The following is a 13,009-nucleotide window of genomic DNA, read 5'->3' on the forward strand; positions in this document are numbered from 1 at the left end:
GGATGACCTATCATCATGTCACCGTCAAGGAAAGTGACCTGGGCATCAAACACCAGCTAACCCTCGTCAATGCATGGTGAAATTTATCGCCCGCAGGAAGAGGGATGAGGTTTACAACGAAACATGTACGTCACGGGTAACCAGAGCCTATGAGCTAGCTAGCTGAGCTGAATAAAAAAGAAATAGCACCCTCAACGTTCAAATAGCTCATTCAATACATTCTCGCGGGAAATTTGAACAAAAACATCTTTAAACGTGGTTTAACTCTTAGAGAAGAATTCAGAAAGTTACCTAGGAAAGCTTAAGATTAGAGAGATACCAATGGTGAGTACCTCCTAGCACAACATAAAATATGTGATTTTTTGTAAAGTAATACAACTTTGAAAGGGAAGGCGTCTTACAAGGGCGTCTTCGTTAATGAAGATCTCACTCCCCTACGGTATGCTGTACTGATGGCAGCAAAGAATTCACCTGGAGTAAAGGGAGTGACATCCACGAATGGAAATATCTCATGCAAAATGAACGATGACTCATAAAAATATGAAACTGGTCCCGATGACCAGGAATCGTTATTTACAGAAGTGATATTTGATTTAGCAAATTAAAATGTGTTTTGTTGCAGATTGTGTCAGGGTATTCAGCATGTTTACACTTAACTGTTGATTTGTTGTATTTGTTCTTATTATATTTTATATATATATTGCATTTAGTATAATTGTATTTTGAATGCTATAATGGTGTACGTTTTTTATTGGATGTGAAATAAACTGAACTTGAACTTGAATGTTAAAGAGTTCACATGGAAAAAAGTTGCACATTTTATCACTTTCTAATACCTGATAATCAAGGCAGCTGGAGAGAAAGAGGTGCGCCCAGCGATGAGAAATATGTTGGAAGCTGTGGCGGAGGCTGGAGTTCTGGGGAAACTCTCAATGTTCGGGCAAAAGCGAAAAGGGGGGTCGACTGAGGAGAATCCGAAGACTTCAATTAAGTCACTGACTTTCTATAAAGTCGGGCCTATATTGATAATAGACAGTCATTCCATAAATGACAAGCTGATCTTCAGATATCGTTATTCTCATACAGGCTGGTTAATCTATACCTGAACCGGATTCCCCAATGTTCGTCTATCACCAGGAAGGGGCTGAGATGCAGACGGGACGCCAAGATTCAAGGACAAGCTCCGAAGTGCACCCAGCATCGTAAGTTGATAATTTGTTTATTATATCTATTTCCACTTGTGGAATTGAAAGACCTTATCCGCATGATACATTGAAGACTTGGTACTTGCTGACAGTTGTTTAAAACAGTTTGTCGAGCACTTTGCAGATTACCCCAATGTTCCACCATTACTCGCAGAGGAATAAGATGCAGCAGAGATTCGAGATTTGATGGCGTCGCTCCAAAGTGTACCCAACATCATAAGTTTATAATTTGTTTATTATATCTATTTCCACTTGTGGAATTGAAAAACCTGATCCGCGATTATTCACGAGAAGAATAGATTGGGTGAAACTCTGGAAGTTACATGTAATGAAAAAAGATCTTTTCATAGTAATATCCTTAAATCAGAAATCGAGGAGTAGAGAGGATGAGATCGAGGGCAAAGACATATAGAGAGTTCCTGGTCTACAAAGACGTATAGAGAGTTCCTGGTCTCCAAAGACATATACATGTAGAGAGTTCCTGGTCTTCAAAGACATGTAGAGAGTTCCTTGTCTTCAAAGACATATAGAGAGTTCCTGGTGTACAAAGACATATAGAGAGTTCCTGGTCTACAATGACCAGATATCTCCTGACCCCATGAGTGAACTGGACGATGGATGGATTCACTTCTAGCTGTCTTGAGTTTTTGTGGTGAAGCACCATTTGTCTGGAGTAGCGCCTCAAGATCTGATAGAACTAATCAATCTTCATCGTCCAAGTATCTGTTTGGAAATGCGTTGTTGGATTATAAAGGACTGTTTTAGTTCCATTTTTATTGCCAATGCAAAGATGAAATCGGATGTCATGATAGTATAGATGTATGTAACCGGTGTGGTATATTTTGAAAGAAGTGAGAGCATGAAAATGTCCCAGTTCCTGATCTACAATGACATGAAATACGCGAGTCCCCAACGTTAGAAACATTCAAGAGTAAACTTAGGACTTATCTGTTTAAAGGTAATACAAAGTTTTGGTTTGGGGTCATGAATTTGGTTCAAATGAACATATTGGAAGCATATGCGATCCGACAATATTCATTGATCGTTGTCACGGTTGAAATCGAGTCTAAAGTTATGAAATTGTAAATAATAACTCTTTATGTTGTATAGCTCCCTCTAGGGGTCAAGATATGAATTAAGCTATAAAACGATGTTTCTCGACTAAAATCGACCGATTAGCTATTCCCGTTTGGAAATTATATATCACAACTACATGTTCTGAGATTTTCATGGTCGCAGCTACCATTGTACGGCCGCAGGCGCTATTTGAAATTCATCAAAATTTACCGGGAGCACCGGTAAATTTTTATATTCAAATTTTCTCAAAGGCAGAAGTGTTTTAGGGGCTAATTTTTTTAGTGCTTTTAATACATCCACAGGGGCATCCAAATAAATCAAAATTGTATGAATCACTATCCACCCAATTTTCAAAATTTCCCAAAACTTTGTATTACCTTTAATATGTAATGTAATCATATTTTGTTTGTTAAACTATAAAGCGTTTTGTAAATATTAATATAGTATTAATGACTGCTTTGAGAGAAATAGTTGTTTTATTACGCTCAAGGGAAGGTTAGAATTGTGCTATTCCCAGAGGCTTGCCGAGGGGAATAGCCCAATTGTAACCTTCCCGAGAGCGTATGAAAACAACTATTTCTCGAATATTAAAGCAGTCATTAATACTTTTATATGCCGAAAAAAAATGGACTAAAAAATGAAAAATTAAAAATATTTATCATTTATGTCGAAGACGGGATTCGAACTCTTGCGTACAACAAGAGGTGTACCGAAAACCAACGCTTAGACCACTCGGCTATGGCCCGCCGTTAACATGCTTGGCAGTTTTCTCTAATATATACATTAAAATGGATTGAAACCGGCTTCGCGTGTGATGAATGCTTCGCAAAATCTCCATATACGGACTCTTCTTTTACTTTTGCAATGCATATTGGCACGAACTTAGATCAAGATCTATCGGCAGATGTTGTTTTTTTTGTTTTTGGAAGTTTATTTTCGTCTTCATGTCAACAATGCAAGATAAAATTGTCGGTAAGATCGATCGAGATTCAATTGTATTGAAATTACCGACCAATCCTTCGCACACATACGGCATCCTCCATCGCTCAAACCATTTTTTAACATGTAAACCTATGGGGTAACCATGGAGGCTGACCAACTTTTTTTAATAACCATGGTTATTAAAAATATTGAAATGTTTTATGCATGGTTACCGAGAATTTTACAGGAACAGTTGAAGTTTATGAATGCAATTCGACCAATCAGATGGCTGGATTTCTTAAGTGAGGTATATAACTATTATTATTGTATGATTGTTATTAGGAATCTGTTATTATAATTGTGTATCATGTATTATATATAGTGTTGTAATTTGTAGGTTAACATTACTTTAGTTTTATTTTTGTTAATCGCTTAGAAACTTTGTATAAAGCGCTATATAAATGTAATATATTATTGTTCTTCCTCTGAACCAACAACTGCAGCATTAACTCCAGTCTACTGAAGTCGGGGAAGTTGTTCTTAACAGGAATCTGAATCTAGACCAGGATGACATAACAGATATAACGGATGGAGCTTTCTATAGGGAGATATCAATGTACTCTCAAGCCATGAACATTTTTCATTTTTCAGACTCATGCCTCCCTCCAGAAAACCAATACTGGAGGTTCGATTCGTCAAGAAGCCGCATGACCAGAAATGGGTAAACCGACATTAACCCCATTTTCAGGTTCACATGCGCCGAAAGAAAGTTTTCATTTTTCAGACTCATGCCTCCCTCCAGAAAACCAATACTGGAGGTTCGATTCGTCAAGAAGCCATATGACCAGAAATGGGTAATCAGACATTAACACCATTTTCAGGTTCACATGCACCGAAAGCCATTTTTTATTTTTCAGACTCATGCCTCCCTCCAGAGAACCAATACTGGAGGTTCGATTCGTCAAGAAGCCTCATGACCAGAAATGGGTAATCAGACATTAACACCATTTTCAGGTTCACATGCGCCGAAGGGCATTTTTCATTTTTTCAGACTCATGCCTCCCTCCAGAAAACCAATACTGGAGGTTCGTTTCGTCAAGAAGTCACTTGACCAGAAATGGGTAAACAGACATTAACACCATTTTCAGGTTTACATGCACCGAAAGATATTTTGGACATTTTTCAGACTCATGCCTCCCTCCAGACAACCAATACTGGAGGTTTGTTTCGTCAAGAAGCCACATGACCAGAAATGGGTAAACCGACATTAACACCATTTTCAGGTTCACATGCGCCCGAAAAAACCAATACTGGAGGTTCGTTTCGTCAAGAAGCCACATGACCAGAAATGGGTAACCAGACATTAACACCATTTTCAGGTTCACATGCGCCGAAAGACATTTTTCATTTTTCAGACTCATGCCTCCCTCCAGAGAACCAATACTGGAGGTTCGATTCGTCAAGAAGCCACATGACCAGAAATGGGTACACAGACATTAACACCATTTTCAGATTCACATGCGCCGAAAGACATTTTTCATTTTTCAGACTCATGCCTCCCTCCAGAGAACCAATACTGGAGGTTCGATTCGTCAAGAAGCCACATGACCAGAAATAGATAAACAGAATTAACACCATTTTCAGGTTCACATGCGCCGAAAGACATTTTTCATGAAAACATATTTCAAATGCATACGAATGTAATGATATCAATAAAATGATAAATCACGAATACCTTGAACCAAAATTTTTCTTCCAAAATTGATCAGCATCTGCCTTCGTGATGCGGTAGGATTCACCGGCAAAAAGTCCATTTGGGAAGAGAGCCTTCAACTCGGCTAAATTGTGACTAAAAATCAGAGACATTCGGTTAAGTTACCTTCTACATGTAGAACTCTCATCGTACATTTTCTCCTTATTGTCTTTGAACAGTTGTATTGTCTGTTTAGCCTTTTTGTTGATGTTGTCAACAAAGATTTTGAAGTACTCATTTTCGACAAGGTCGGGCAATTTGTCATCTCCTTCATATTTAGACCAAACTAGTCTGAGATGATGATACCGTATACCTGCCAGTACTCGGACAGCGGTCTGATTATGACGTCACAATTCTTTTCGATATGGAACAAGCGCGTTAGGCCATTATACGCACGCAATGCGCGCAAAAATGGAATGGGGTGCTCTGTGCACGAGTGAGAGCGATTCCCGTGTAGAATTTTACACTGATGGCCGAAATTTTACATCTGAATTTCAACTACTGACCTGTTTTTTCTGCTTGAGCATGCAGTAACGGTGGTGAGTAAACTTTATTTTCGTTTCAAAATTGTCTTTTTTTCCCGAATTACTAATCATTGCCGTAATTTTAAGGCATTATCGGAGAGACGACACGGGAGATGTTCTCTGCTTCACTGCTGGGCTCCGAATGACGTTTATGGGTGAATTACGTCAGCTTTTCCGTCAATTGCTCGTAAGCTGGCGCTCTATTATAGAAACCCGGACACTTTTTCTTCAGGAGACACATGGTTTTCAGGATTCCTAAAGAGGAACCCACGACTAAGCCTGAGGACGCCGCAGGCAATCGGCAAGGAGAGGGCCATTGTCACAGTGGGCACAATCAATAAATGGTTCGATGAATTTGAATCGTATCTTAAGGAAGTGAACGCCATGAGCATCCTCACCGAACCGAACAGGATGTTCAACTGCGACGAGAGCGGCTTTGCATTGGGGGGGGGGGGGAAAGCGGGAAAGCGAGTCCTGGCAGAGAAGGGAAGTAAGGTAGTACATGTCGTTAAGTCATCTGATAAGAGCCAGGTCACAGTTCTGGCTACTGTGAGCGCGACAGGAACCTTCCCTCCTCCCCTCATAGTGTTGCCTGGCATAAGGGCAGAGTACCATTACGGCCACATGGTGGGAGCACCGAAGGGGGCATTCTTTGGAAGAACCGAAAGCGGATGGATGGACTCGAAGACATTTCTTGGCTTCGTGACTAATTTGTTCCATCCGTTTTTGGTTCGAAACAAGATTCCCCTGCCGGTGCTCCTGCTTGTTGATGGGCACTCAACGCACCAAAGTCTGGAGGTAGCAAGATTTTGCCATGAAAATGGAATCATCCTATATCGTTTGCCGCCTCATGCTACGCATCTCCTTCAGCCTTGTGACGTCTCCGTTTTCAGGTCACTGAAGGCGGAGTGGTACAAGGCTGAGAGGCAGTATCGCATTGACCATCCGGGCAACTTTTTGACAAAACGCCTCTTTGCCTCGGTATTTAGAGAGGCTTGGGAAAAAGTAGCTGCGAAACCATCGCTAGGGGTCAATGGTTTCAAGGCTGCTGGCCTGTACCCCTTTACGAAGGAGTACAAGACCGCCCATCTGTTGCCATCCACTTTGTATAACCTGGCCAGTTATAGTACTACAAGGGACGATCCTAGTACAAGTTTTAGTGACTCAGGGACCCCAGCATCTCATCTCGATGATAGGGACAATCCTAGTTCAAGTTCTAGAGGCCAAGGGACCCCAGCATCTAATCTCGATGATAGGGACAATCCTAGTTCAAGTTCTAGTGGCCAAGGGACCCCAGCATCTAATCTCGATGATAGGGACAATCCTAGTTCAAGTTCTAGTAGGCAAGGGACCCCTTCATCTAATCTCGATGATAGGGACAATCCTAGAGATGCAGGTGAAATAATAATCCATCTCACCGAGCGTCCACATGACGAAGATTTTGTTTCACCTGCCCTCAAAAAGTCAACTCAAATCCAGAAGGTAGATGTTACCAGAAATGGAAAAAAGAGAAAGGTATATCCATCTGTTGTTAGCGGAGTGCTATTCATCGGTGAAATGGAGAAGAAAAAAGAAATTGAAAAGGAAGAAACGGCAATAAAACGAAGAAAAGTTGAAGAAAAGAGAAAGGAAGAGGTAGAGAGAGAAGCCCTACAAGAGGCACAAAAGAGAGAAAGGGAAGAGAAAAAGAGAAGAAGAGAAGAAGAGAGGGAAATTAAAAGAGTAGAAATAGAGGGACAAAAGAGGGAAGCTGAAGAGAAAAAGAGAAGAAGAGAAGAAGAAAAGGAAATGAAAAGGGTAGAGAAAGAGGAACAAAAGAGGGAAGCTGAAGAGAAAAGGACAAGAAGAGAAGAAGAAAGAGAAATGAAAAGAGTAGAGAAAGAGGAACAAAAGAAGCGACGCAAAATTTCACGTCGATCACACCTTCCGTGGCCGAGATCTTGGGGGGGGGGGGGTCAAATTAACCCCCCCCCCCCCAGTCAGAATCTCCTCTCAAAATGCCCAGTCAAAATAGGGTTAATGGTTCTGAATAGAGTATTCCTTCCATATTATTTAAGTACCTGTTTTACGTTATATTCTCATTTTCAATTTATATGTATTGTGTGATTTTTATATGGAAAACTAGATGGAATTCGACTGCGCGCAGTCGAAAATGATGCCTCCGTTATAGAGCAATTTTACAAACCAAAACAGAAAAAAAAAATTGAATTCACGTTCAATGGTAATCCATTGACAGGTTCTCAGAATATTGTGATTACAAGCAATTTCTCATATACATATATGACCCTTTGATCTTTGACCTCATGACCATAAAATCTACTCAGTTCATTGGCTCTGCAAGATGTTCTGAGTTAAATAGTAATCCATCTGTCAGTTCTAATGAGAATGCGTTCACAAGCTATTTTTGCATACATAATGGGCCCATGACCTTTGACCTTATGAACCAAGAATCTACTCAGTTCATTGGCTCTGCAAGTAACAAACATGACCTAATTTTAATAATATAATAATAATAAATTTAATTTATATAGCGCTAAATACAAATGTCTCTAAGCGCTTTACAAATATATTATTACCCCGGTCATTGGATTCAGTGCTTACCCGCACACAATGTGTGCACAATCTCCACTCCCTGGGGAGCATTCCAGCCAGGCGTTACATGACGCTCAAAAACTGTTTGACCAACAATGACGGTCGCATCCTACCGGGTACCCATTTAACACCTGGGTGGAGAGTAGCAAGTGCAGGTTAATATCTTGCCAAAGGATATTAAGTACTGTACGTACAGATACTACATCTAAACCTGAAACTTATGAGACCTGTAGCATTCATGAATGGATAATAAGTGCCAATTTCCAGTTCCAGGTGAAGAAATTCATGCATAGCAGAAAGGCCAGGGGTGTGATTCAATGACGTTGTACTTTGTAGGATGAAACTTTTTATATACATGTATCTGGAAAGTTTCTAGTAAGTGCATACCTTAGAAATAGCTGAACAAATTTAAAATGCTTTGAATGAAAATAAAAGGAACAGTTTAAAAAAAAAAAAAAAAAAAATCACTCCATACATCAGAGACAGAGATCAATTTTAAAGCAAGGTTTGGGCAGTTGGAGGAAATTTACATCATTAACTGCATCTTAAAATTTGAATAATTATATCAAATATTTGGCATAAATGGTGTTGAAATTAAATATGGTTTTAAAACTGGTTCATTAGAAATTGGTATAGACCACCAGGCACATAAGACGAGACGGATATGGTATAAACACTAAAGATGCTAAAATAAAGCAAGAATGGTTTAAAAATCCCATCATTCAGCTGCTGTAAAAAGAACAGTACTTGTTAAAACACTGGGAAAAAACCCCAAAACATTGAAAAATGTAATAGACAATCTTGGTTGTTCTACTTTTCTACATTCTTGACATACTTCCTTGAGACACCATGCAAAACTCAATAATAAGATATAGGAGTAATTTTTTAACACTATTCCCTTTTGGAAGATATCATGCCCTTCAAGATAAAGGCATTAATATAATTCATGGCTGATGTATCTCCTGTGCCTAAGCCTATGTGAGCATTTCAGGTTCCTAAAAACCAGCAATTTGTCTTAGTTCATTATTTATGATTGTAATTTTTAAGAGGAAAGGAATAAATACAATATTTTTAGCAGCCTGCGATCCCTCTGTTGGCCATGTAGCTGTCGTTCCTCTTCTGAGCGCGATTCATCCTGTTCCCCGCCCTCCTGACGTCGCGTCCCTTCAGCTGAGGCTTCTTTATCAATGCCTTGGCCTTGGACAGGTTAGAGGGACTGTTTTGTTGGCATTAATCCATCAATCGGTTCTTGAGATAACGCGATCACAAGCTGTTTTTGCATTCATAATGTGCGCTGTGGCCTTTGACCTTTGACCTACGTGCTCCAAAATCTAATCAGATTGTCTTCCTATGGTGATACACACTATCATTAAGTTTGAAGTTTAAATCTCCAGTGGTTCTTGAGATATTATGATAACAATCTCATTGTATGGAATTTCATAAGTTGACCTCTGTGACCCTTGACCTTTGACCTACGTGCTCCAAAATCTAATCAGATCGTCTTCCTATGGTGATACATACTATCCTTAAGTTTGAAGTTTTTACATCTCCAGTGGTTCTTGAGATATCATGATAACAATCTCAATGTATGGAATTTCATAAGTTGACCTCTATGACCCTTGACCTTTGACCTACGTGCTCCAAAATGTAATCAGATTGTTTTCCTATAGTGATACACACTATCACTAAGTTTGAAGTTTAAATCTCCAGTGGTTCTTGAGATATCATGATAACAATCTCAATGTATGGAATTTCATAAGTTGACCTCTGTGACCCTTGACCTTTGACATACGTGCTCCAAAATCTAATCAGATCGTCTTCCTATGGTGATACATACTATCCTTAAGTTTTAAGTTTAAATCTCAAATGGTTCTTGAGATATCGCGCTAACAAACTCAATACAAGGAATTTCATAAGTTGACCTCTGTGACCTGTGACCTTTGACCTACGTACTCCAAAATCTAATCAGATCGTCTTCCTATGGTGATAAATACTATTCCCGAGTCTTAAGTTTAAATCTTAAATGGTTCTTGAGATATTGTGATAACGGTCAAACTGGACGGACGGACGGACGTACGGACGGACAACCCGAAAACATGATGCCTCCGGCACCACCTTCGGTGGCGGAGGCATAATAAAACCATGCCATACCATACAAGCCTAATTCATTTTCACATACCAAATTCACAGTATATGATGAACAGAAAACGTCCTTCCTCGAGTTGGAAAGCCATCGCCTGCAAATTAACAAACTGCAGAACGAGGTGGATAAGCTCAAGGTGACTTTAGAGCAGAGGGAGGTGGACAATGCAGCCCTTGGAGCAGAAGTTACAAGGCTCAAGATGTTCATCGCAGATCATTGCGTCCAAAGAGAAAAAAAGAAAGAAAATTTTTCTTCCAAAACTGAGCAGCATCTGCCTTCGTGATGCGGTAGGATTGACCGGCAAAAAGTCCATTTGGGAAGAGAGCCTTCAACTCGGCTAAATTGTGACTAAAAATCAGAGACATTCGGTTAAGTTGCCTTCTACATGTAGAACTCTCATCGTACATTTTCTCCTTATTGTCTTTGAACAGTTGTATTGTCTGTTTAGCCTTTTTGTTGATGTTGTCAACAAAGATTTTGAAGTACTCATTTTCGACAAGGTCGGGCAATTTGTCATCTCCTTCATATTTAGACCGAACTAGTCTGAGATGATGATACGTCTCCGGTGGAATATCCAGAATGAATGGAGGGCTGTTCTTCAGTTTCATTTTGTCGGACTGGCATAATCTCATGACTTTCTCCATGAGTTTCCATGTTCTTTCCAGAGTTTTCTTGTCGACCTTCAAAGCTGGGCGAGGCGGCACCCAAAACTTCATCCATAGTTCACCCAGTCTCCCCGCCGCCATGATCGCACGCACGTTCGGGTAACTCACAAAAGTTTAAGCGAAGTGATTCTGTGATACAAAATGATGATTTCCTTGGGGGAAATAGTTCACTTCATCTCCTTCTAAAACCATGATTGTGATAAAACAAATACATGTATATAACTAGAAAGGGTGGGTGTATAATTGAGAAATCAATCTGGTGAAAATATTTTAAGTCACTTGCTAAGCGGATTGACTTTGAGAGTTCATTAAACAGTTTGATACCATTGCTGTCTAGGAGGCAGACAAGACACCGATTCCTGCAATAGTACAGGCAGTAAAGGATAAAATTAATCCACATGTGCTCATCAGCAAACAATTCAAGCTAGAAGAAATGGACCAGAGGCTGCGCATGGACAACCTGGGAGTAAGTGGTCTGTCAGAGCCACAGGGAGAAGAGGAGGAGTCAGCTTACTGACAAGATATAAACTGGCTGGAGAGGTTAGGGTAGCGCTGAAACCGGATGACCTATCATCATGTCACCGTCAAGGAAAGTGACCTGGGCATCAAACACCAGGTAACCCTCGTCAATGCTTGGTGAGATTTATCGCCCGCAGGAAGAGGGATGAGGTTTACAACGAAACATGTACGTCACGGGTAACCAGAGCCTATGAGCTAGCTAGCTGAGCTGAATAAAAAAGAAATAGCACCCTCAACGTTCAAATAGCTCATTCAATACATTCTCGCGGGAAATTTGAACAAAAACATCTTTAAACGTGGTTTAACTCTAAGAGAAGAATTCAGAAAGTTACCTAGGAAAGCTTAAGATTAGAGAGATACCAATGGTGAGTACCTCCTAGCACAACATAAAATATGTGATTTTTTGTAAAGTAATACAACTTTGAAAGGGAAGGCGTCTTACAAGGGCGTCTTCAATTAATGAGGATCTCACTCCCCTACGGTATGCTGTGCTGATGGCAGCAAAGAATGCACCTGGAGTAAAGGGAGTGACATCCAGGAATGGAGATATCTCATGTAAAATGAACGATGACTCATAAAATACGAAACTGGTCCCGATGACCAGGAATCGTTATTTACAGAAGTGATATTTGATTTAGCAAATTCAAATGTGTTTTGGTGCAGAGTGTGTCACGGTATTCAGCATGTTTACACTTAACTGTTGATTTGTTGTATTTGTTCTTATTATATTTTTTATATATATATATATATTGCATTTTGTATCATTGTATTTTGAATGTTATAATGGTGTAAGTTTTTTATTGGATGTGAAATAAACTGAACTTGAACTTAAATGTTAAAGAGTTCACATGGAAAAAAGTTGCACATTTTATCCCTTTCTTTGTTCAATAGAAACAATACTGCAAGGTCATAATGCAAGGCTGCTGGGGAGAAGGAAGTGCGCCAAGCAATGGGAAATATGTTGGAAGCTGTGGCGGAGGCTGGAGTTCTGGGGAAACTCTCAAAGTTCGGGCAAAAGCGAAAAGGGGTCTCGACTGAGAAGAATCCAAAGACTTCAATTAAGTCGCTGACTTTCTATAAAGTCGGGCCTATATTGGTAATAGACAGTCATTCCATAAATGACAAGCTGATATTCAGATATTGTTGTTGTCATACAGGTTAGTCAACTTGTATCTACATCGCCCCACCAAATGTTCGACCATCACCATGAAGGGGCGAGTGTGCAGCCGGGACGCCAAGATTCAAGGACAAGCTCCGAAGTGCACCCAGCATCGTAAGTTTATAATTTGTTTATTATATCTATGAATAATAATCTTGAATAACCTCATTCTTCCTCTGACCCAACAACTGCAGCATTTACTCCAGTCTACTGAAGTCGGGGAAGCTGTTCTTAACAGGAATCTGAATCTAGACCAGGATGACATAACAGATATAACGGATGGAGCTTTCTATAGGGAGATGATGCACTCTCAAGCCATGAACATTTTTCATTTTTCAGACTCATGCCTCCCTCCAGAGAACCAATACTGGAGGTTCGTTTCGTCAAGAAGCCTCATGACCAGAAATGGGTAAACAGACATTAACACCATTTTCAGGTTCACATGCGCCGA

General features: G+C 39.9%; 1 protein-coding gene across 1 annotated transcript; it reads left to right on the forward strand.

Moving 5' to 3' along the window:
* Nucleotides 1-2: 2 nt before the first annotated feature.
* Nucleotides 3-11,397, forward strand: LOC115921391. The gene is made up of 5 exons (XM_030978842.1): nt 3-76; nt 1,087-1,202; nt 5,731-6,876; nt 10,263-10,435; nt 11,221-11,397. The coding sequence occupies exons 1-5, from the start codon at nt 3-5 to the stop codon at nt 11,395-11,397; spliced, it is 1,686 nt and encodes a 561-aa protein (XP_030834702.1).
* Nucleotides 11,398-13,009: the final 1,612 nt, after the last annotated feature.

This window comes from Strongylocentrotus purpuratus, unplaced genomic scaffold (genome assembly GCF_000002235.5).
Source record: "Strongylocentrotus purpuratus isolate Spur 01 unplaced genomic scaffold, Spur_5.0 spur5_scaffold_1, whole genome shotgun sequence".
NCBI classification, from domain to species: domain Eukaryota; kingdom Metazoa; phylum Echinodermata; class Echinoidea; order Camarodonta; family Strongylocentrotidae; genus Strongylocentrotus; species Strongylocentrotus purpuratus.